Here is a 26626-nt window from a genome sequence, read left to right on the forward strand (position 1 = left end):
AGGACTGTATCGAATAAGGTTTATTTTACAGTGGAATGGCATCTGATTTATTAGTGTAAGAAACTCATGAAGAAGAAAGTTCTTGCTCAGGGACCTGCCACCCACCCACCTGCCTGTGCACCTGGCTGGCTTGGCCCAGTGAGGGAGTAAGGGCCACAGCCTGGGCCTGGCCCAGCGCGGGCTCGGGGAGACTCTAGCTTCGGCTCATCGTGGGCTCCCTCCCCTGTCACAGACCCCTGGGCTGCCGTGGTCATGGAACGGCCTGTCAAAAAGATGAGGCACCTCAAGAGGCTCAGGTTGCATGTCGTGACCTGGAATGTGGCATGTGCTTCACTCCTGACCAGTGTCAATGACGTGCTCCTGCTGGACAGCGAACCTTTGAACACAGACATGTATGTCATTGGTTTAAAGGAAGTAAAGTCTGGCATCGTTAGTTAGCTTTCTGTTCCCTTCATTTCTGGTACCTACACCAACTACACCCCTTCTGGCCTCAGTGGCTACTGGGGGAGCAAAGGAGAAGTTGCCATCTGCTTTTGGCTGTATGGCTATGCTATCTGCTTCTTCAACTGCCACCTGCTGGCCCATGTCTCCAGCATTGACCAGCGGCTTGGTGATTTTGACAAGGTCCTAGAGACGCAAAACTTTGAGAAAGAAAACATCGCCAACATCCTGGACCATGACCTCCTCCTGTGGTTTGGTGACCTAAACTTTTGCATTGAGGATTACGAATTGTGTTTTATCCAGGAATCCATCAACAATTAGGAGTACAGCATCCTCTGAAGAAAGATCATCTCAACATGATGAAGAAGACAGATTCACTATTCCAGCAATTCCAGGAGGGTCCTCTGCCCTTCCAGCCAACTTATATATTTGATGTCAACTCAGAAAATTACGATTACAGTGAGAAAAGACGAAAACCAGCATGGACTGACCGCATCCTTTGGAGGCTGAAGTGGGAGCTCTTAAATAACCCAGTGGACTCTGGGGAATGTGATCACTTCTTCTCTCTGACATTGAAGAGTTATGAAAGCCATATGAAATATAAAATCAGTGACCACATGCCAGTCACAGTGACCTTTGAATTGGAGCTGAAGTCCCTACTGTTGATCCCACCGGTCACCTCGATTCCTGAGGGTCAGTGGATCACAACTTATGATTTGGTGGTCAGCTACACCCGGAGCCCTGACTTCATCAGCAGTTCCTGGTACTGGATCGGCCTTCATAAGGTTGTGATACTCCATGTGAAGGACTATGTGACCTATGCTTGGGTCAAGGACAACTTGGTCTTCTCGCGGGATGGCCTTCACCAGGTTTATATCAATGCTAGTGGTTTCTCAGAGGAAGGGGGAGAGTTTCTTCTCAGTTACTGTAGTAACAGCCTTCAGGCTATAGTAGGGCAGAGTGAACCCTTGCAGATCTCTGAAAATGCCATGACCCCAGAAGACTGGAGAGAAAAGAAAGGAAATCCACTGATGTCTTGAGCCAGGGGTCACAGCTCCCTCAGATGGTGGCTGCTTGTGTGTCCAGCTCTCTCAAGGTAGGGGCAGCCCATGCAGAGCATTAGATCTCCTCTAATCACCTGTTGGTTCCCCGTTCAGGACTGGGATTAGATTTCACTTACCAGGATGTGGATGAGGCCAGCTGGCCCACCTGTGGTGTATGCTCAAGGGTGATCAACTGAGTGATGGGGGGGATTCTTAGTATGCTCCCCTTCTTCTTTTCCTTCCTCCCCGGGCTTTCTCTTTCCACCCTCCTGCCCTGCCCCATAACCCAGGTAGGCCTGATTGCCTTCAAAATGCTCTCAGTGGGGTTGCCAGCCACATGCCCTAGCTGGCACCTGCCCCACATTCCTGTAACTCCATCTCCAGGGCTCTGGCTTGTAGGGATGGGGAGATAGATTTGTACAGGATCCTCTGACCAGCTGGCAGCAGCCCTCCAAGTTTTAGGAGGAATCTTGGAATCTTGGCCCCATATCTCTCCTCCAGTAGCAGGGCAGGGGTGGTATAGTGATGGGTATGTCCTAATGTGCCCTTCCTTCAGCACTGGATTGTTTCAACAACATAAGCTAAAAATATCTGGTGCTTGATTTCATCCTTTTTTTTTTTCTTAAAAGTTTGAAGTAAAGGGTGGGGAAGAGAAGAACTATTCATAGCAGCGTATAATGGAGAGAAAATTCAATCAAAGCTATAATGTATATAGATTAAACTACCATAAAAAGGAAAGTGGCAGCATGCGTTAGAAAGCAAAACTTAACAACTTGTTTATAAGAATCATACTTCATAAAAATGCATACAAAGAGCAGGTAGGTGGTGCAGTGGATATAGCACTGGCCTTGAGGTCAGGAGGACCTGAGTTCAAATCCTGCCTCAGACCAAACACTTGACACTTACTAGCTGTGTGACTCTAGGCAAGTCACTTAACCCCAATTCCCCCCCCCCAAAAAGAAAAAAATGCGTACAAAGTTAAAATAAGGGTTTATTGCGAATCCATTATCTTTCGGCAGAATCTAAAAAATCTGGAGTAACAATCTTGATCTCAGAGAAGACAACAGTAGAAAGAGAGAAAGGTTAAGGTAGCCAAATAGGGAAACAATATTATATTTAAAGGCCTCATAAATAATGAAGCAGCATTACCACTCTATTCTCTTTTCTCTCTTCTCTCTCTTTCTTCTCCCTTTCTCCTTCCCTCCTTCTACCCTTTCTTATATCTCTTCACATATATATATGCATATATAGATATGTGATAATACAATAATTATAGGGATTTTCAATATCTTTCAAACTCATGGAAATATAACAGAAAAAAAGAAAGAAATTAACAATTTAAGCAGATATTAGAAAAATTAAATATAATAAATGTGTGGTTATTGAATAGCAGTGTTAAATAGTGTGTCTGCTTTTCTTATAAGATGTTTTCCAAACTGAGATGGATATGAGGAACGGGGCTTAAAGTAAGGTTACACCCTATTTGCCTTATTAGTAGTTTCCTTTGAATTATGTTTTGCCCAATTTTTCTTTGCTTTTTAAATGATTACCCAACCATGGAAAAATAGAACTTCTTTAGCAAATGTAATGACTTTTCTCCCCTTCTGTTTGATTCTACCTATCTTAGAGATGGAATTATTGGACAGAAATGCTTTGGTTATTCATTGCTCATGCCTGGGCTTGTCTCTATTGACGTAGGGCTAGCTTCCCCGGAGCTACATTGTGTTCTGAGTACCACTGATTTTAATTTATAATATTATCCTGCTTGGCAGAATAGAATTGAAGAGTAGAACTAAATAAAGACTTCCTCTTTAATTTAAGAGAGAAAGAGGATTAGAAAGCTGAGTAAATTGGGTGTAATTATTTTTGTTAGGGTTCTGTGTGCTCTCTATTATTTCCTAATTCTTCAGTTTCCATTTATAAAATCGCTTACTTGAATTTTAAGTGTTAGGATGAGTGTGACACTGAAAACTCTTCCTTCATTATAAGGGTTGGAAATTATGTGCCACTATCAGAAAATGCATGTAAAAGGAAATGTTGATGTTTTGAGTTATCACTTTATCAAAGCAAATTTGAATTTGTTTTGCTTAACTTCCTTTTTTTTTTACTTTTATTCCTTTTTTTTTTACTTTTATTTAGAACTACTCTTTTTCTATAAGATGAATAACATCTCTTCTTAAGTATGCTCCTAGTGTTAAATGCTTTATTTTAGAGAGTATGAATAAATAAGTTTTTCTAAGAGTAGTGATGGGCATGGGATCTGAACCCCTGAAAGGAAAAGACCATGTCTTTGGGATCTGGACCCCAAAAAAGGAAATCCCTGGACTTTTCCCAAATCTCCGGCATTTTCCTGAGGCTGTAATCCACTCAACTGGCCTTTCATTACGGTTATGCCCAATCTCCCAATTTCTGCTCTGTTGCCTCCCGATTTCCCCTGGCCACTCCCCACCCTTAGTCCTATCTAGCCTCTATTCTTCCCTGGCCACTTGGCCCAGGTCCCTGGCATTCTGTTCACCCCAGCTTACTGGCCACTCCCATCCAGATCTTCCTTAGACCCCTCCTCCAGTCGGTCACCACAGACTACTTGGCCACTCCTGGATCCCTCTCATAGCCTTTCTGTATAGGAGATTCATCTTGTCTCCATTAAGGGGCTCAGATTTTTAATATCTGGCCCACTTGCATTAGCGATACAAATGCTTAGATTCCTTAAGAGTCTGGTCAGTATGGTGGATGTTCTAATAAACCTTGTCTGAAGGCTTGGGTTGAATTCATTTAGGCAGGAACTGTGTGTTGTGATTTTGGGGTCCCACCACCCCTAAACTTCAACAGTATGATTGCTATAAATTAATAGATGCTGTAAGATGGAATCAACTACATTTGGATAGTAATTTCCTTGGTATAGTTCATGTAGAATAATTTACTAGCAATTATAAAGACTTAGAAGGAATTCTATTTCTGTAATGCAAGAGGAATTGTTTACTATTATGTGTTTTATTTGCATTGATTTTGCTTTTAATTATTATTTTATTAAAATGTATAACTATGAAATACTTGAGTAATACTAGCACAGGACTAAAATCAGTTTGAGAAAGCTTAGTTATATATCCAAAACTTATGTATTAGTATTGATTCAAAGTTGTTCCATAAGCAGCTAGGTGGCACAGTGAACAGATGGGTGCTGGGCCTTGATTAAGCAAGACATGAGTTCAAATGTAGCATCAGATACTTGCTGACTGTGTGATCCTGGGCAAGGCTCTGTTTGTCTCAGTATCCTGAGCTATAAAATGGGGACAATAGCACCTAACTCACAGAGTTGTTGTGAGGATAAAATGAGATTGTATTTGTGAAATGCTTAGCACACTGTCTGGTACATAGTAGGTGCTTATTTAAATGCTTATTCCATTCCCCCTTCCCTTCTCCCCATATGTTATTATTTTATGTATTTTTCCCTACTCAGTTATTGCTAATTTCAGTAAGCTTCTAGTCAAGCTAATTTCAAGGTATCACATCAAGAAAGTTTTACCTGCATTTGATTTTACAAATGTATGAAGTGCTTTACTAGGTTAAATGTTAAGAAATGTTGGTAATTTCAGATCCTTTTCTTGCTTCATCATGCTTAGCTTATTTTTAGATTTAAAGGTTTAGTGTGTAACTCATGCTTTTATTTTGTACCCTTGCTTCCTATTAGTGGACACAACTTGTTTACAGTTGGTTCTTTGCAGGCTGGAGAAATGGGGGTGGGGGTGGGGATGATAATTATGAAATAAAAAAATAAAATTCCTCGATAATGTGATTATTGCTGTTAACTACATTCTCTTGTACTTATAATACCCCCATTTTTTTATTTTCTAAATCCTAGGATAAATGCCATTCCCGGGAAGAAAAAAAAAGTTTGATTGCAAGAAATTAAAGAAAACTGAAATAAATGAAGACAACTTGTATGTAGACAAAATATGGTTTCAATGTGAGAATGAGAATTGTTTAAAATGGAGGTTGTTATCTAGTGAAGATGCCGCCCAAGTCGATCGCAGTGAGCCATGGTTTTGTTTCATGAGCACTGACCCAAACCATAACACATGTTCTGCTGCTGAAGAATGCTTTCCTGAAGAGTCTCATGTTCTTAAAAGTGGATTTAAATATGTCTATTCACAACTTCCTATAGGAAGTCTAGTCTTGGTGAAATTGCACAATTGGCCAAGGTAAGATTGAAATTGGAAAAGTCATAAATATAGAAAGCACCTAAAATTTAAGGCCTAACCATTAACACTCCCCTCCCCCCCCAAAATACCCCTCAGATTGTATAAATATGATTGATGAAATAATTTGGACAACAGGACTAAATATCAACTGTAAGTATTTCATGGTGATTTAAAAATATTGAAATGTTAATTTGATTTTTCCAATGATATATTCATCAATTTACTAGGTATGTCTTCAAGATTTTAGTAAGATAGTGATAGTCATTAGAAATCTTTGCTGGAGCACTAATAACTTACAGTTTCATTTTGTACGGCTGCCTCCCTCCCTTCCTTGTTTCCTTTTAAAATTTGGGCCTGTGATTGATTTGGGTAATTTTCATTGTGGAACCTCATTCTACCAATGCAGATGAGCAATGTTCTGCAATTGTATGATGTTACAGAGTTGCCTGGGGTACTGGGAGGTTAGGAGACTTGCCCAATGGCCAAACAACCTGTATAGATCAGAGGCAGGACCTGATCTGAGTTCTGACTCCAAGGTTAGCACTCTTTTTGCTAGGCCACACTTCCTTTAACTTAGTAAATATTTGTTGATATATTGGAAAATACCAGAGAGAGAAAATTTGTACTTTTGGGAGTTATCCACATAGTAATGATAAATTAAATCTGGAGAGCACCTAGAGGGAGAAGAGAGTAGGGGAGGGCCTAGAATAGAGATTTGGGGGACATGTATTTAGGGTCCAGAACATGGATGATGATCCAACAAAGAGACAGAGAAGGAGTGGGTAAACTGGTAGAAAGAGGACCAGAAAGGAGTATTGTTACATGAGAATTGAGGGAGAAGAGAAAGGACGTTAAAGAATGGTTAAAGGATGGTTCTAGGAGGAAAGGATGGTTAAAAGTTGCAGAGGTCAGGGATGAGAAAGAGCTGAGAAAATATTGCAAGATTTAGCAACCAAGGTCATTCACAACCTTGTAGAGAGCAGTTCCAGGGGACTTATGGAATCAGAAACGAGACTTCAAGGGGTTGTGAAGCAAGTGAGATGCAAGAAATGGAGACAGTGACTAGAAGTGATATTTTCTAGTAGTCTGTCAATGGTAGTAAAGAGAGATGATGATTAAGGGAATGGCAACTTCAAATGAAGGGTTTTTTTAATGATGGCTTTAAAGTATTTTTACTTCAGTTCACGTGTTTTAGGAATGGTATAAAGATGAAAATACATCATTTTATCTAAAATAGTACTACTATGTAACAATTCTTCTCAAGAATAAAAAAACAGGAGACTTAATTGATTAGTATCTATGTTAATCTGTTCTAGGCCAGTAGGTGGTGCAGTGGAGAGAGCTCTAGGCCTGGAGTCAAGAAGAACTGAGTTCAAATCTAAACTCAAATACTTACAAGTTGTGTGACCCTGGAAAAGTCAGTTATCTTTTGTCTGCCTCAGTTTCCTCAGCTGCAAAATAGGGATAACAATAACATCTACTTCTTAGGGTTTATTGTAAGGATCAAATGACATAATGTTTGAAAAGCACTTACATGAAAAGCACTAATATCTGCCTGGTACATATTAGGTACTTGAAAATGCTTGTTTCCTTCCTTCCTAATCCAAAAATAAAGAATTCTCATAGTGATAAAATTTGATGATAATACTAACTTATATTTATATATAATCTTTCTCAACATGCCAGAAAAATCATATTCCTTTGTGTGATAAGATTGAAGGGCAAGTTTCCCCTTTTCTGAAACTGTTCAAAGGATAGCATTCATATATTTAAAGATATGAATTTTTTTTAGAAATACAGGACACTTCTAAATGAGAAAGCAAATAAATACTTAAGAAAATTAAAACTAGATAATTTCCCCCTAAGTCAGTACTCTTGGAAACAGTTTGTTTAAACATTTTAAAGTGAAAACACTATAAATTCAGACATCTGTAGGATATTTTCTGAAACCTCAGTATAACCTTCTACCATTGAAAAAGCTTTGTAGTTTCTTCTCTAGTTTTACTACGTACACTGTGTCACTTGAAAGTGTGCCACATGGAAAAGATCTTCACTTTTATCCAAGTCAAGCAATAGAAAAAGACCTCAGCTGAAATGTCAAAAGATGTTGATCCATTCATCTTTTTTTAAAAGAATAAAGCTGAATATTGTGGACATTTTTCTTAAAATAAAACAAAAATATTTATAACAGTCTTGCAAGCAAAATAAAGAAAATTTACTATACTTAAATGTTTTTGTTTTGTTTTGTTTTACCAAGGGATCTAGCTACTGAGTAAATAGTAAAGCTTAACCAAACATTACTCTTTATTTCATAGGCGATTGGAAAGGAGATTGGTCTTGGAGACTTACTAGTGAAACCTGGTTTTCTCATATAAGTATAATAAAACTTTCACCAACTGTCTAAAATCCTTAATAAATGTGAGCCATTAGGTGATATCATATATGAATACATGAGTACATAATTTTATATAATTTATTTTTGAACAGTTGTAATGTCACATATTATATTAAGTCATATATAAGTTGAATCATATTTCACATGCACTACTGAAATCTATTTAAAAGAACATGTTGGGAAATACTTTTATAATGTAAATAATTACTCTCCACTTTCAAATTTTTAAAGTACACGTTTTTGTACAAGCTATGTAGATCTGTGGTTAAAATGAAGCACACTCATAAATTCTTCCCTAGGGTGGGTGACCAACTTGAAATTTTGTTATCCTGCATAATGTGACAGATTCTTTGAACAATTGCATGTCAGAATATAGCCATGCACTGGCCAAATGCCTAATGTAAGGATTTTAAAATAGGATTGATTTTATATTCATTTAGTGATTGCAGGCTCTCGAAAAGAAAGAAGAAAGAAAAAGACAAAAAGGAACCTACTTTTGACTTTCCTTTTGGTAGTCTGGGTATTTTATATTCTTGAAGGCATTCTATTTCTTTTGTGTTTTAAATTTTGTTAGTATATAATGGTGCACAATATGTTCTGATGATTCTTATTATTTCTTCTGGTTTTGTTCTGATTTCACCTAGCTCATTTGCTATTTTATTGATTTGATTTTTTGCCCTCTTCTTTTTAATCATTTTAACTAGAGGCTTATCAATTTTATTAGTCTTTGGAAAGAACCAGCTTTTAGTTTTATTTATAATTTCTATGTTTTTCTTGTTTTCTAATTTATCTTTTTTTTTTTTTGATGAGGCAGTTGGGGTTAAATGACCTGCCCAGAGTCACACAGCTAGTGAATGTTATGTGTCTGAGGCTAGATTTGAACTCAGATCCTCCTGACTCCCAGGCCGGTGCTTTATCCACTACACCACCTAGCTTTCCCCTTATCCTTGTCTCCTCTAATTTTTACTTTCTCCTCTTTTTTGCTTATTTTAGGTTTATCTGTTAGCTTTCTGATTTTTAAATGCATATTCAGCTCATTATTCCTTTTTCTGTTTTGTTAATGTATTTTTAGAGAGATTTATTTTTTTTCCCCTGGAGATTGCTTTAGCTACATCTCAGAAATTTTCTTTTGTTATTTCTTCATTATAATTTTCTTTCACATAATTATTGTTTCTATTATTTGTTCTTTGACCTACTCATTATTTAGGATTTCATTGTTAAATTTCTATTTGGCTTGGTCTCTTGTTTGTGGTCCCTGAACCAATAACTATTTTTATTTTTTTATGGTCTATGAAAGAGGTATTAACTATTTCTGCCTTTTTACTTTTGCTTGCAACACCTCTGAGCCCCTTGTCAACTGTCATTGTCATTGTCAATTTTTATAAAACTTCCTTGTGGTACTGAGAGATACCCATATTCTTTTGCCATCCTATTTAGAAGATGCCATAAGTCTTTTAACTCCAATCTCTCCAGCAATTTGTTCAGTTCCATATTTTCCCTTTTGTTTCTATTTCTGTTAAACTCAAAACTGAGAGAGGGATATTGAGGTTTCCTGTCAATATTGTGCTATTGTCTGTATCTTCTTCTAGTTCAGTTAATGTTTACTTTATGAATTTGGATGCTAAGGTATTTGGAATATGTAAGTTTATTACTAGTGTTGGTCTGTCATCTATGGTTCCTTTCACCACAATATAGTTTCCTTATTTATTCCTTTTTATTTTTTTGGTTGTTCATTTTTGCTTTATCAAACAGCATGATTGCAACTGGGTTTTTTGGTTTTTTTTTTAGATTCACTTGATGTATAGTAAGTTGTGTCCATCTCCTTCAGTTTTATTTTGGGTGGCTTTGTTATTTAAATACATTTCTTCTAAGCAACAGAGTATATTCTTATTCAATTTGTCACTCTTTTTCATTTTATTGGATTGTTTAACCTGTTCACACTTATAGACATAATAGTAATGTTTATATTTTCCTCCATTTGTCTCTAATATTTTTAAAGTTATAATTTTTCCCTCATGTGTTGTAAACAGAGTGCTATATTCCTTCAGTTATTATTCCCAATGACTCTCTTCTTCTCATTCCCAACCTCCTTCTGCTTTAACTCCTTTCCCCCTGAGATTTTGTTTATTAATTCCTTTTTATCTGGTTATTTGATTCCTGACTCCCTCATTTTTTTTTCCAATCAAGTACATTACCTTTTTCTCTTCTTTCATTAAGCTAATCCTGTTCATTAATATTTTAATTTTATTTTTTGTACCCCTTTTCAGATAGGGTTTTCTCACTCTTTTCATTATTTATTCTCTCCTGTTTACTCTAGAACCTCCTCCTTCTCTGGTCCATGACCACTATAATTTTCTAGTCTCTCTCTATTCATTCTGTTCTTTAAGAGATCATAACTTCCAAGGTATCCATTCTGGGCTTTCCTCTGTATGCAATTTCTACCATTTTCTTGTAGAGCTTGCCTTGTGGATTCCATTTTCCATTGTACCTCAGTCCCAGAGCAAAGCTAATTCCTGAGAATAAAAGAGAAGACACTATCTCATGGTAGAATTTTCCCCTCCTCCCCCACTACATCTCTGATTAAGCAACCTACCATGGATCTATAACCTCCCCTGGTTACCTTCTTTCCTTCATTCTTCATTTTCCTCGAAATCTCCTTCCTGGGTCTTTTTCAGGCCCCAATTCCCCAAGACCACACCCAGCACAAAATTCCTACCTCACTTCATGCAACATCTTTCTTCACCCATAGTAAACTTCATCAGTGTAACCCTCTCTCACTTCCAAAGCAAGGCCTTCCTGCTTTCCACACCTTTTTCTGTCTTTTTCCCCTCCTCACTCCCCTGTCTGTTCCTTTACCATCTCTTCTTTTAAATTTCTGCTTTTACCCTTGTGTCCTGGTGTGCTTTTAGGAAGAAATTTCTTAAGGATCCCTCTGTTTTCATTTTTCAAAATAGTTGTACTACCCACATAAGGATCTTTTTCTAGTTTTTTTTCTCCTTTTTTTTCCCTGTGGTAATTTATTTCATTCTATGTACTTTCCTTGGTTGCTCTATTTGTTTACCTTCCTTGTATTTTTGTTGTCTGGGTGTTTGTGAAGCAAATAATCTGCTCTCTATTGGTTTTCTTTGTAGGACTGCTTCAAGTGACTTTTATTTAATGTCCATTTTTTTTCATTGATAATTAGGCATAGGATTGCAAGGTATATCACCTTGGGTTATAACTTCTGATCCTTTGCCTTTTGGAACACATTATTCCATTCTCTTCTAGAATTTCTGTTGAGTACAGAATAGTCTTGTATTATTTGAAGTTCTTTCTCCTGGTTTATTGAAAAATATGTTTGTCCTTAGAATTGTTAAACTTAACCACTATGTATATGTCTTGGATATTACAGCATAGAGATTTTTTTTTTCTGTAGGCAATCTGTGTATTACTTTGATTGGCACTTTTTTCTATTTATAAGTCTTGTGTTAATTCTTACATTATGGTATTCAAGGTTTTTTATTTGTTTGGCTCTTCTGGAGACCTTTAATATTTAAGTTTAATCTTTACTTTTTTAAATCTTTAAGTTAAGATTTCTTGAAATATAGCTCTGAAAAGACAGGTTTTTAAAAACTTGTTGTGTTCTAAATGGAGCTACTTGACTCCACCTTAAAACCTCAATCACTCTGGCTTTCTTTGAATAGCCAAAAATAGGCCCAACCCAAACTCCTGAGGCTCATTGTTTAGATTTTGAGGTCTCAGTAAGAGGTGTAAGTAGCAATTGTTATCTGTTCTGACCAGAAACTCTGAGGGCCTTCCCCTCCCAGACTGATGTCTTTGTGATGGTAAATTGAGCCATCTTTTGTCTCAACTCTTACCCAGCCCTTAGTCATTGAATGGGCATTGCTTTAGACAAGTTGAGACCTGGGAGAGAACTTAATTTATAAAGACTAAGGTCACCCACTACCTCTTAGGCATCTTGACTTTTATCTTGTCACTGAACTTTGATGACTGTAGAGGAGAGAGTGAGGCTGATGACTTTGTGTAACTCTGCTGTACTCAGATCCAATTCATATGCAGATCAAGTCATCATCCCTGTGATGTTATTAGCCCTCTTAGAGAAGGAAGGATGAGCAATAACAAAGTCTGTATGTGTTCTGTCTTCTAGATCAATGTTTTGCTTATTTGGAAATTATGTTTTCTTTTAACATGATTACTTTTTGCTTCCAAATTGTTCTTTACCTTTGTGTATTTGCATTCCTAATCTATTATCTCTTATTTCTTTGGTGAGATTTGCTATCATGGATTCAAGTATTTTTAGTTAGTTCTTATTCCTTCTGTTAGGCAGATGATAAATTCTGCTTTCATGGTTCTTATTTTTTCTGTTGAAGAATTTGGGTACATCTTGCTGTGGTTTGTTGCTGCCTTCAGAATCCATAGGCCCCTGTGCTTCATTGGAATTGATTCATTTTCTTGTGGTCTTGCATAGATGATATGGAGGACATATTCCATTCTCTTATCAATATCTAATTTGTTGGTTTATCTGTTTATGTTCAAATTTTGTTTTTTATTTTTTAATTGACTTTTCTTTCTCCTGAGATATTTGGAAAGTTCTGGTCATTTTTCTTTATAATCCCTATTGCTCATTTTCTGACTTCCTCCCCTTTTATGGCAGATTCCTTGAGGGCTGAACTTCAAAGCAGGATCGGATTCCTTCCACACCAGGGAACTCACTTTTTACGGACCTTAATTTTATTCCCAAGTGACTTCTGGGAGGATAGCGCTGGCCTCAGCTAGATGCTAATCCCTTTTCTTTCAGTCCTGTTGGAGCCCCAAATACACATTGACACTCTGCCCAAGTTCTGACTATTCCTTAATTTTGTGGTTGAGCATTACTTCACTTTGGTAGGGACACTGCCACATATGTATCAGAGCAAACTTCCCGTTTTCTCGTATCTTCACTTTCTACCCTCAGGTGGTGATCATAAGGGTTGAGGGCAGAGGTGGGTTCTGTTGCTTGTTGCCTCAGAATGGTGGAGTGAGGGTAGGGAATTGGAATGGGGTGCTAGTCTAGAAAAGACCACAACGGTAGCAAGGGAATTGCTAAGTGGATCCCAGAGCACAAAGGAATATTTACTGAGAAAGTGTAACAAGGAAAAACTACAAAAACATTCACTGGAACTGGGCTGGGCATGAGGGGCACTGTCTCTTCTACGTACCCACATAGTCCCTGGGAGAATGGGCTCAAACTTACAGTGGCAGCTACAAAGCATTCTGTCCATCCAGTGCACTTGTCATTATGGCATAGCTGCTGGACAAGTTGTTTCTTTGTTTTCAGAACCCAGGGTCTTGGTTTCTAGGTCTATTCCCTACTCTGCTGGGCTAAACAGATCACTCCTTTAGGCCAGATCTGTCATGGACTCTTGTAGCTGGGCCTGCTGACCTTTTTGAAACACAGAAGATCATAACCTGATTCGTCTATCTCCAATACTCATTCCCCTAAGATCAAAAAGAATAATCACAGCAGGGACAAAAAGGGGCAATAGCTCTATGTGGACTTGTCGTGTGTGTGTGTGTGTGTGTGTGTGTGTGTGTGTGTGTTGTTGTCCTTTGTTCTTGAAGAGGACCAAAATGACATCATTATGCTAGAGTTAAGTTTTAGTGTGTCCGACTGTGGCTGATCAGACCAATATGAGCTCAGAATGTTCTGTCTCAGTGAATAATAGCCCATGTGCACATTTGGGGCATATTCTCTAAATTTGTGCATCCTGCATTTCCTTTGAGCTGTTTCAATTCTGCTTTGCTCGTAGAGCACAGAACTTTCTTTGAGGTGGGCATGCCATCCTGAGCAGTCCTGTGCCAGTATCTCCCATGTTTAACTCCAAAGTTCTTAAGAGAGACCTTGTATCACTTCTTCTGACTGCCATGTGAGCACTTGCCTTGTGTGAGTTCTCCATAAAATAGTCTTTTTGGCAAGCATACATTTTACATTCAAACAACTCCCTCATCTGGCAGCCCAGAGCATTTCTTCCTCCTCATTTATAGCAAGCTTACATCTGTTTTGTATACACATTCACTTCTGACTCCATCACCTTGTTGTAAGCCAAGCAAGAAATAGTCAAAAGATACCTGTGTGTACTGAGTTGGAGACAGGTCCCTCTCTCCCCTCCTTAGGTACCATTACACATTTCTGGAAGGCTCGCTAAGACTCTATGTAGATGGCTAGTAGGCAAAGGAAGGCAGGGAAGAAGAATCATTTGTTAATCATCTGCTATGTACCTGCTATATGCTATGTGTACTGTGCTAAGCACTTTAGAAATATAATCTCATTTGATCCTCACAACCACTCTAGGAGGTAGTGCTATTAGTATCCCAATTTCATAGTTAAAGAAACTGAGGAAGACAGAGATTAAGTGACTTGCCCAGGGTCACAAATCTAGTAAGTATCAGAATCTGGATTTGAACTCAGGTCATGACTTCAGGCCCTATTGCTGTATCTACTGCACTACCTAACCACTTCCATCCACTGTTCTTACTGAAAAGTCCCCTATTACAAATAGATTTAGGATTTCTATCATCTTAGATTCTTTATTGTCTTTCCCAATAGCATTTAAGCTACTTGCAAGTAAGGACTGTTTCTTTTTTCTTTTTCTTTTTTCTTTTTTTCCCTACCTGTGACAGTTCCTAGCACATACACAGTGGGCACTTAGAAAATGCTTATTGATTGAATTTTTATATAGGCTTATTTGTCCACCTAATGATTAAATACAATATGCATTGTAGCTTCACTCTTTCCCACTCCTAATAACCATTAAAGAATTATAGCACTTTGTAGCTAGAAGATATCAGTTATTCTTTCATTTTAGGTATGAAGAAACTGAGATACCAAGAGGTTTTGACTTTATCAGATTTGCATGGCTAGTTAGTAGCAGAGTTAATAATAACCTAGTTTGTCCTTTTTTTAAATACTAAAACTTAAATATACAATAAAGAAAAGAAAAATAAACATATTGCAAACTTAAATATTGAATCAAATATAAAATAAGAAAATAAAAAAAGCATGTTGTGTACAGCAGAATGTAAGAGAGGATTCAAAGTATATAGCAATAAATTTCCCTTTCCAGAAAGCCTATATAATAAATACTGCATGTTGTATTGAAAACTCTCCATCTTTTTTTTGCTTCCTTGTAAGTTTTCTTTTGTTCTCTGCTATGTACTTTTTACTTTGTTCTTTTACCCCCTTCCTCATTCCATCCCTCAGAAGGCAACAATTAAGCTTGGATATATTTATACATAGATATAGATATATACATACACTCATATATACATACACATACATGCAAATATACGTACATCACTTAACCCCAATTGCCTCACCAAAAAGCAAAAAAAAAAATACATATATACATATATAGACATATACTTTCCCTAACAAATTCTACTCCCTGATCTTTGTTTTTTGTGTTTGTGTGTATCTCTTATTTCCTATCCCTCCTGACTCCTCTACTTTACTTCTACCTGCTACCTTGCCCTCCTATTACTTAACCTATCCCCTCTCCAAGGATCCCTCCCTTATCCTCCCATTCCTATAAATCTTAACACCCTTTTATACCCCCATTAACCTATTCCCTCCCCCTCCCCCTAGAGATCCCTCCCTTGTCCTCTCTCTGATCCCTATCCCCTTAATGTTTTATTTCTTTCTGAATTTAGAAGACTTTTATACTCTTTTAGATATATATGTATTGTTCCTTTTGAACCTATTTCCTATGAAAGTAGGTTTCCAGAACTAACAGCCCTCACTGCCCCATCTAATTCCTCTGTGTCGGTTCTTCCTCTCGCACCTCATTTGTATAAGATAATTATTCTTTTTAACTATTCCTAAACATTTTTACTTTTTAAAGTCATATCATACTCAGGTCTACCCCAGTCTTTCTTATGAACTATCCAGTTACTAATAAGAATCTTAGACATACGTTTTGCATTTTGTATACATAAAAGGTAAACAGTCTGTCCTTATTGAGTCCTTTGTAGTTAATCTTTGGGTACCTGATATTTCTCTTGGCTCTTGTATGTCAAATCTGTGAAGTTGAGGGGTTTTTTTGTTTGTTTTGTTTTGTTTTGTTTTACAAAGTCCTGAAAGTCTGACAATTCATTAAATGTCAATTTTTTTTTTCATTCAATATTATGCTCAGCTTTGCTGGGTATGATATTTTTGGCCAGAACACCAGGTCTTTTGCTCTTTGATATATAGTGTTCCAAAACCTATGGTCTTTTAGTGTCACCACTGCTAGGTCTTGTGTGATTCTAATTGTACCACCATATTTAAATTTTTTTTTTTTTTGCTCATAATATTTTATCCTTGAGCTGGAGGTTTTGGAATTTGACATAATATTCCTGTGGATTTTCCTGATCTCTTTCAGATGGTGATGGGTGGATTTTTTTCCTATTTCTACTTTCCCCTCTTTTTCTAATGCTTCAGGATAATTTTCTTTAATCATTTCTTGTATTATTGTACCAAGATCCTTTTTTTGATCATAGCTTTCAGGTAGTCCAATTATTCTCTTGTTTTCTCTTTTTTATCTGTTCTCCAGATCAGTTGTTTTTCTTATGAGATGTTTCACATTCTATTCAATTTTTTCATTCTTTATATTTTGTTTTATTATTTCTTGATCTCTAATAACTTCACTGGCTTTCCCTTGCCCAATTCTGATTTTCAAGGGGTTGTTTTCTTAAGGTTCTAGATCTCCTTTTCTAATAGGTTGACTTTCTTTTCATAATATTCTTATTTTTCTTGAATTGGTTTTTTTAAAAGTTTTTCCTCAATCTCATTTGATTTTTAAAGTCTTTTTTAGGTTCTTCTATGAATTCTTTTTGGACAGATGACCATTTGACATTACTCTTTGGGGTAGAAGAGGGTTTCTTTGCTTCAGTATCCTCCTCAGAAGATGAACCCTGATCATCTCCATTCCCATAGTAATTATCTATGGTTGGATTCTTTCTCCTTTGCCTGTGCATTTTTTTTTAATTTGTAGTAGCATAGGTTTTATAATCACTTCTAGTCCTGAGGTGTGGAGAGGTGGTGCCTCTGGCCTCAGATCCTTCTTCAGTTCTCCCCTCTGGCCTGGAACCTAAACCAAGACCACCAGCCTCCTGTAAGTGCCCATAGCCAGTGGTGTCAATGCCCCATTGCTTCTGCAGTGACTGAGCATGCGCTGGTTCCTTCTCACCCCTTCATGTCCGGACACCACAGCTAGATCTGTTGTTCCTTGTCAGTAGGAGTTCCCTCAGTCTTCCTGGCTCAGATACCCAACTCCCCTCACTGTCCTGGGGGTAAAAGTTCCTGTGGCTGGGGCCGACTTTTCTTCAGATCTTCTCTGATTATCCTAGGAGGACCCCTGTTCTGCCCTTACTCTTACTTATTTTTACTGCTCTATGTTTGCCCTGAGGCACTATTTTATCTCTTTTGTGGGGGAAAATCTTGAGAGCTTGGCATTTTCTGACCTACTCTGCCATCTTCCCAGAATACTCTCCCTTAGTTTGACCAAAGTATAGATTTTAGATGTTGGAGATAGGTGGATTTTAAATCTAACATCTTATGATTTTATCAAATTGAAATTGTTATCCTTCCCTTACTTATAGCTTTTTAACTTTAATAACTGCTTCTACCTACTGCCTAATTATTTAAATAATAAATTATATATCAGAATGATCAGTGGAATTTCTAGAGTTAAACAGATATATCTGATAAATTTTCATTGTGGTTAAGTTTCATTAGCCAGTGAATTGGATAGCAGAAAATTCACTCAGAGTTTATATATGTAAAGAATGTGTTTGTTGCTGATGTAGCTTATATGTACATACAAGGCATATCTAAATGCCTCTAACTATCTCTAGAATCTCACCCATACATCTCCAAGGTAAACTTTGATTCCTACCTGGAAGAGAGGAAGAGATTGGGGTCTCTAGACTGGCCATTCTGCTCTCCTCAGAGAGGGCTTTACCAGATTAGAATTACATCTATCTTCCCCATTAAATATTATTAGTCTAGGTGAAATGATAGATTCAAGCTTCTTTCCTGTTCATTATCTGTTGAAGGGGAAAGACTGCCCCAAGCTTATATCCAAAAGCAAGGTTTATTCCCACCAAATGCTACTTATGCAAAGATAGTCACAAACAATGAATAGTAAATAAACTCATTTATCTAAGCAGATAGCTAACCAGATCAAGAACTTGTACAGCTTAGTATATACCAGGCAATATACAGATTGAATGAACTCTTCCACTGGAAGCAAGATATTTCAGTCCAACCTAAAACCCCTGATCGAAATCTCCTAAAGAGTAATAATAGGGAGGCAGGCAGGAAGTCAGGAGCATGTGGAGTTACTGGCTTCTCCACATGTCTTCAGCTCCCCAAAGTTCTCCTCTCTCTTTCTCTGCTCTCTTCCATTCTTTCCCTCTAGTTCTCTCCTCTTCTCTTTTTTTCACCTCTCTTTTTTTCTTTTCCCTCTGTGTGTCTCCTTGTCTCTGTCTGTCTCTCTCCATCTCTGTCTCTCTGTCTCTCCTTGAAGCAAATATGCCTTCCCTCAAAGCAGGAAGAATTTATCTCTTTTCTCATGGTCTCATGCCAACTCTGCTCCTCATTCAAGCATACAACATTGAATAATCATTCTTTCCAGCAATGAGGAGAGTCTTATGCAAATGCCCCAGGCTTGAATTCCAGGTTACATGTAGAATCATATAATGTTAGAACTGAAAGACACCTTAAAGATCAAGTAGTTTAACCTTGTAATTTGACAAATGAGGAAACTGAATCTGAAACTGGTGAAGTAATTTTCCCAAGGTCATAGAAAGAGATAGAACCAGAGTTGAGGACTCCCAATTCAGGGCTCTTTCTCTTACACTGCAATGCTTATGTTAATGGTACTAGTAGTGTTTTTGGCAAAAGTGGCATGTTTTTTGAGATACTAATGCCATTTATTCTTTGATGCTATCAGTTGTGAGGGCTTATAGAAAATTAGGTCAAAAGTTGATTGCCCAGAGGAGTTCATCAGTATCGTATTTCAGTTTTCGTAATGGCATGCTTGCCTGGATTCTGGATAATGGATGATGTTCTCGTGCTTTCTCAGTCACCAATGGAGTGAAAAAAGGCTGTGTGCTTGCTCCCATGCTTTTTAGCATGGTGTTTTCAGCAATGTTGTCTGAAACCTTCCTTGAGGACAAACATGGCATCAAGGTCAGCTGCTGCACTGGTGGTAAATTATTTAACTTGAAAAGCTACAAGCCAAGACCAAAATGGAGGGAGAGTTTGGTGTGTAATTTTTTGTTTGCCGATGACTGTGCATTCAATGCAGCCTCTGAAGCCTAGATGCAACAAAGTATAGATCAGTTCTCTGATGTTTGTGCTAATTTGGGCCTAACAATTAACACCAAGAAAACATAGGTGCTCCACCAGCCAATACTACACGGAACCATTGGTTATAGCAAACAGAGAAGTTTTAAATACTGTGGATAAGTTAACTTACCTTGGCAGTATACTTTCCAGGGATTCACACATTGAGAATGAGGTTAACACAGGCATTGCCAGAGCTAGCTCAGTGTTTGGGAGGCTCTGAAGAAAAGTGCGGGAGAGAAGAGGTATTAGACTGATTGCCAAACTGAAGGTCTGCAGAGCCCTTGGGCTGATCTCATTGTTGTATGCTTGTGAAAAATGGACAGTATACTAACACCATGCCAGGAAACTGAATCGCTTTCATTTGAATTGTCTTAGGAAGATTCTGAAGATCACTTGACAGGTACCAGACACTGAGGTCCTTTCTCAAACTGAACTGCCAAGCATTCAAACTTTACTAAGTAGAGTGCAACTCCTATGGGATGGCCATGTTGTTCAAATGCCAAATGTACACTTGCCTAAAAGACTATTTTACGGACAACTCACACAAAGCAAGCACTCACATGATGGTCAGAAGAAGTGATACGACATTCTCAAGGTCTCTCTGAAGAACTTTGGAGTTGATTGCGTGCCACGGGAGATGTTGACAGAGGACCACCCACCATGACGTGCCCTCATCAAAGAAGGTGCGATGCTTTATGAGCAAAGCAGAATTGAAGTAGCTCAGAAGATGTGTAAGATGTAAAAATTTAGAGAATCCATCCCAATGTTCACATGGACTATTTGTGCCCGACCTGTGATAGAGTCTTCTGAGCTCGTATTGGTCTGATCAGCCACAGTCAGACACTTTGCAACTTGACTCCAACATAGTGATGTCACTTTGTTCCTCTTCAAGAGTGAAGGACAAACAACCAACCATTTACTCTAGAGTGTTTTAACTTTATTTTAAAATAAAGTATCTAATAAAACATTGCTGGCATGGAGTATCACTGCTACAGCATCCTCCAGTACCATCTTATGAGATTGTCTCATAGGTGAAACTAGCTAATGAGGTCATTTTCTAACTTCAGAGAGTAAATCCTTTATCTAGAATATGATACCTTTTACTGAATTTTCTTCTATAATTATATTTATCACTTAATCAATAAGCATTTATTAAGTACCTACTATATGCCAGGAACTGTGCTAAGAGCTGAAGGATACAGAGAAAGGCAAAAAACAGTATCTGTTCTCAAGGAGTTCACAATCTAAGGGAGAACCAACACAAAAACAGCTATGTACCAACATGATATCTGTGCAGAATAAGTTGGAGATAATCAATAGAAAGATGTCATAGAAAGGTTATATTAAACTTCAGACTCCAACTTTTATTGCTCAGTAGTAAAGTGAATAGTGCACTGGACTTGCAAAATAGGGAGATCTAAATTCAAATGTGACCTCAGACACTTATTACTTTTGTGACCCTGGGCAAGTCACTTAACCTTTATTTGTCTCAGTTTTCTCATTTGTAAAGTATGGATAATAATGATACCTACTTCCTATGGTTGTTATAAAGATCAAATGAGATAATATTTCTAAAACTCTTTGTAAATCGTAAAATACCATATAAATCCTCATTATAATATAAATATAAATCATAATAATATTATTGTAGAAGTTCTTTAAAGGATATCATTAAAAATAAACATTGTAGTACAATCCAGTTTGCCTCTTTTTTTTTTTTTTTAGGAAATTGGGGTCAAGTGACTTGCCTAGGGTCACACATCTAGTAAGTGTAAAGTGTTTCGGTCTGAGGCCAGATTTGAACTCAGATCCTCCTGACTTCAGGGCTGGTGATCTATCCACTGCGCTACCTAGCTGCCCCCAGTTTGCTTCTTATTTTAAAATTTGTTTTTATTTTTATGTACAATCAAGCATGGTCAGCTAGGTAGTGCTGCTGTTAGAATGCTGGGCCTGAAGTCAGAAAGACTCGTCTTCTTGAGTTCAAATCTGGTTTGACATTTACTAACCATGTGACCCTTGGCAAGTCACTTAACCCTGTTTGTGTCGGTTTCCTCTTCTGTAAAATGAGCTGGAGAAGGAAATGGTTAACCACCCTAGTATCTTTTCCTAGAAAACTCCAAAAGAGGGGCGGCTAGGTGGCACAGTAGATAGAGCACTGGGCCGGGAGTCAGGAGGACCAGAATTCAAATCTGGCCTCAGACCAGACACTTGACACTTACTAGCTGTGTGACCCTGGGCAAGTCACTTAACCCCAATTGCCTCGCAAAAAAAGGGGGTATGCACATTTGGGGGCAGGTAGGTGTCACAGTAGATAGAGCACTGGCACTAGAGTCAGGAGGACCTGAGTTCAAATCTGGCCTCAGACACTTGACATTTACTATGTGGCCCTGGGCAAGTCACTTACCCCTATTGCCTAGCCAAAAAGAAAAGAAAAAAAAGTTAAAAAAAAAAAGAAAACCCCAAATGAGTTCACAAAGAGTTGGACGCAACTGAAACAACTGAAGAACAACAAAATAATCAGGCATACTTAGAACACTTATGGACTGTATGATTTTAACCAATATCAGCCATGTTCTTTCATACCTTCCAAATATATAATAAACCTAACAAATTAAACTATGCCTATTTTCCCAAGTTGGAGTTTTTTCCTCTTCACTCATATTTAGAGCTCTTTCTCTAATTCTCAAAGCTACAGAATCATAGAATCTTGGTTGGGAGAATCCTTGGAGCTCATCCACTCTGTTTTGTACCTGGCCAAAAATCCACTCTGAAGCTTTCCTAATAAATGGCCATACAGCCATTGCCTGAAGAATTCTAGTCAGAAGTGAGACAGACTGTGTCCCACTATTCTGCTTGAATAGCCTGAATTTTTTTCAGAATTTTCCCCAGCATCAAGTCTAACTGTGTCTCCACAACTTCTACCCATTGTTTCTAGTTCTGCCTTTTGGAGTCAAAGCAGAAAATGGCTAAATTTATTTTTTCCACGACATTTCAAGACAGCTATCATGCATTAGGTAAGTTCCAGAAGGGGACAGTATTTCACTTTTGTCAGGCAGAAGTACTTATGGCAGAAACCCACTTCCTGTGGATTCATAAAACAGAAAAAAAAAAAGAAGAAAAATGGAAGAATGACAGAAAAAAAGAAACCATGGAAAAATTAGAAAGGGAAATATAATACAAAAAGCTCTAAGTTTATAATTTCTTGAAGAATTTTTGGTTTGAAAGATATTTTCTTTCTTACTTATTCGTTTCTCGTTTCTAGGTCTGGACTATTCCAGAGGATATTCGAGGATTTAGTTCGTGACATGTAGGGCAGACTATTTTTCCAGGAGTAGGGAAAAAAGAAGGGTGGTAGTATGAATGTGTCAAACTCTAACTCTATTACCTTTATAGTCCTATTCCTTAGTGACATCACTGAAAGGACATCCAATGATTGCCAATCCATAGTTACCTTAATAATACAGTTCTGTATCCTGAATCCTCTTAGAAGCTTCTCTATTTAGTAGCATTATCTTTTATTTTTCCAATCTTTTACAAATTTTACAGCATTCAGAGTTTGTAGTGACCATACTAAATATTTTTCTTTCAACTGAACCTTTTCACATCAGGACATAGAAAATTAATACTTCTACGATAAATTATAGTGTGTTGAACACTTTTCAAAGAGCCTATTATATAGACCTTATGAAACAACTTGAAACTCTTATTAGATGGTAGGTTTTATCTTTTTCCATGAACTTTCCACTTCTTTTTACCAATTATTTTTATATTTCACATACTGTATGCGTTACTGGAAGTTGGATAGACATTAAAGTCCCAAAACTTACTGAAGTCTATAACTTTTGAAATAATAACCACAGGATAGTACCAGTTTGGAAACATAGTTCTGGAGTAATAGGGAAAGTGGTCTCAATAACTCATCTGGTTCATTTTCATGCCTTAACAAGGAATGCACGTATACCATTCCAAACAGCCTACTTTTAATACTTCCAGAGTTAAAGATTTTAGATTTCACCTGGGTAATAATGATGATGGTGATGATGATGATGGTAATGATAATGATGATAACTGCCATTTATATCATGCTTTAAAGTTTATGTAAAGTTTACAATGTGTTATTCAATTTGATCCTGACAAAAATTCTGTGAAATAGGTGCTACTATAATCCCTATTTTACAGATGAAGAGACAGAAGCTGAAAGAGGTGACTTGCCCAGTCACACAACTAGGAAGTATCTAAGGCAGGATTGAACTCATATTTTCTTGACTCCAAGTCCAATATTCTATCCACTGTGCTGCCTCTTGGACAGAATATAATATGTCTGTTACCTTATACTGAATTTCCTTTTAAAATCATGTCATAATAAAGTTTCATTGTACTTCAAATTTTCTAACTTTTATTGCTAGGTGTTGTGGTGATTCTCAATTTTAGGAAAACTATATTTAACCCAAATCAATAAAATCATATTTTTTTAAAGTATACCAAGTAAATATTTTTATTTTAAAAGATATTGACAAAGGTATTTTTAAATTTTGTCAAAAAATCATTAGAACTCAAAGGAGAAAATTTCACATATAATTGTTAAATGTATTAATCAACATAATGTTTGCATTCTGAAAAAGAATAATTTCTAAACAATTAATATATTCTTTTCCCCCTGAAAGTTGGCCAGGAATACTTTGTCTTGATCCTTTAATGGGGAAATATGTGACCTGTGACCTGGATGGAAATGTTGAACATTATCATGTAGAATTCCTTGGTAATCCCCATTCAAGAAAATGGATAAAAGCAAACAGTGTTGGTCATTATAGTATCACATTAAAGGTAGGTAGAATAACATTAAGTTTGTTACCTATTTTTGTTGTTGATTCTACTGTATTTTTTGTAGCACATTTTTTAAGAATTGGCTCTTTTCCCAAGGCTCATAAACATAACTATTTTAGAATTACTTTAGAAATTGTAAATATAAAATACTATATGATGTTACATTTGTTTCTAAGGTAATATGGATGTAGTAGCTTTGAGTATTATTTTTTTCTGATTAGTGATAGAATTATTAGCATTATTCAACTATAGACTTTTCATAGGACTATGATTACCTTTTGAAACTGTTTTTGGATTTTCATTTGGACATTTTTATAATTTCTGAAGTGAAATTTAAGTTGTAACACTAGTTAAATGAAGCAGTTAATTATGTAATCCAACAAATTTTTCAAATTTGAAATAGAATATTTCGTTATATTAAGTCCTCAAGTAACTTTCTGTTAGAGGGTTTCAGAACAGTTTTTTGTATTAGACTATAATTAAGCCAGTGCTGATAGATTAAGTTCTCAAATAATACAGCTTTTTTGTTTAAGGGTTAGAGTCAATTCAATTATATAAGTTAATTTCATTTTTACTGAAACTTTCCCCAAAGTTTTAGGCTAAGCCTGAGTCATCTCCTGGTAGTTTAGGCCCAATATTATAATGAAATAAGACATAAGTTCTTTAGAAGTTTGTAATAAAAGAACATTTGCTTAGCCATGGCAGGGGAAGGATATTCCACAAGGATATGCATTAAGGACACCATGAGTTGATTCATCTGATAGAAGCTCATCTGCCTCTGAGCTAGAACACCTAGTGGCTCTTTTGTGCTCAGGTGACTAGGAAGTGGTCACTAGTCTGTAACTTTAGTCTCTTGAGCCAATCAGATCTTTCCAGTGTCTTTTCAGGAAAAACTAGCCTGGGAGGAAGAGACTAGGATATTGCTGCCACCACAAACGAACATATCTTGCTCCCAGAGAATGCTTAAATAAGGCTGATGTCAGGGAACGGCATGACACCCATACTAGAGGCTTTCCATTTTATAGTAAGAATACATACCCCATATTATTATCCATTCAAGGTCTATGATTTGATCCCTTAACATAAATGAATCAGAACAGTAATTTAATTTTTATTGTTTTAAAAACCTATTATTGCCATAAATAAAATCTTTGTTTACTTTAGTCAGTTAATCAGTATGTGGGATAGAAAACCTTTAAATGTAAGAGATTTAATTATTTAATTACTTTTCTTCTCCAGAGAACTTAGGAACCAGTTATCTTACTGAGATAGGATAGCATGGCTTTGGTAATTTGAGAATTTATGTTCTTTCTTCTTTGTAAAAGAATAACAGGCAGAAAAGTCGTGTGTGTGTGTGTGTGTGTGTGTGTGTGTGTGTGTGTGTGTGTGCTGGAGCCAGGGCTTGATTTATTATTTTGTTGATTATCTAGACTTAAGAAGGTGATGGAGAAAATATTCATAGTGGAGATTAAGTTTTACACAGTGCCTGACACATATTAAATGTTTAATAAATGTTTGTTGATTGCTGATATGTATGTGATTTTGTCCTTACTTTTCTATTTTTTTGAAAATTCACCATACTTTAAAGAATAAAGCCAGGCTGTGATGATTCTATAATTTTAAACTCTAACTCAGGAAAAGCAAGAAGTTTTCTTATCTTCTGTGCTCTACCCTTTTTCTACTCTCTTTTCCTTTCAAAGTATGCTGGTAAATGTTTAACAACCAACTCTGTGGCACGTGCACAAACACACACACACTCGCATACACACACACACACACACACACACAGCCTTTCTGTTACCCAGACACTGAGGTGGTGCAAGGTGGAGGAGAAGAGGGGCTTAGAGGTTGGTAGGGATGGGTTAAGTCCCATGTATTGGAGGAGTAAGTTTGTATTTTTTATGATTACATCTTTTGAAATGAATATTCCCGTGTAAAAGCTAATCCCACTATCAGCAGCTAAATGAAACTGGGGTGCAAAGGACCCACCCTCTCCAACTGAGGGAGTAACGTCAGTAGGAGAGAGAATCATTTGCAGAGAGTCTAGCTTCTTCCCAAACCCACTTAAGAGTCCTGAAGAACTTTGGGGAGGAGTGAAAAGTAACCAAGTGGCCTTCACGTGGTAGAGGCCAGGCTCCTCTGTGTTACACACGCTGCGTAGGAACAACGAACCAAAGTTGCAGGGATTCAAACTGAGGTTCAGCGTAAAAAGAAACTTCCTCATAATGAGAGTGTCCAAAAGTGGAATTGACAGCCTCAAGAGGCAGGGCTCCCGCCTTTCCCTCCCCACCCCACAAGGTCTTCAGTAGGGCGGATGGCCACTCAGTGTGGCTATCCTCAAAGAGAGTCTTAT

At 37.1% G+C, this 26626-nt stretch overlaps 1 protein-coding gene and 1 pseudogene across 1 annotated transcript in view; both read left to right on the forward strand.

Annotated features, from left to right (window-relative positions):
- Positions 1-26626, forward strand: part of ZCWPW2 (zinc finger CW-type and PWWP domain containing 2) — a 147711-nt gene that overhangs the window by 41171 nt on the left and 79914 nt on the right. Inside the window, exons 3-4 of the mRNA XM_027871942.1 lie at positions 5344-5683; positions 24114-24273. Of these exons, the coding sequence (XP_027727743.1) occupies positions 5349-5683; positions 24114-24273 (495 nt within the window). The 5' untranslated portion in view covers positions 5344-5348. The remainder of the gene's footprint in view (positions 1-5343; positions 5684-24113; positions 24274-26626) is intronic.
- LOC114050340 lies at positions 253-1481 on the forward strand (annotated as a pseudogene).

The sequence above is a fragment of the Vombatus ursinus genome, unplaced genomic scaffold (assembly GCF_900497805.2).
Source record: "Vombatus ursinus unplaced genomic scaffold, bare-nosed wombat genome assembly UNPS02014799.1, whole genome shotgun sequence".
NCBI classification, from domain to species: domain Eukaryota; kingdom Metazoa; phylum Chordata; class Mammalia; order Diprotodontia; family Vombatidae; genus Vombatus; species Vombatus ursinus.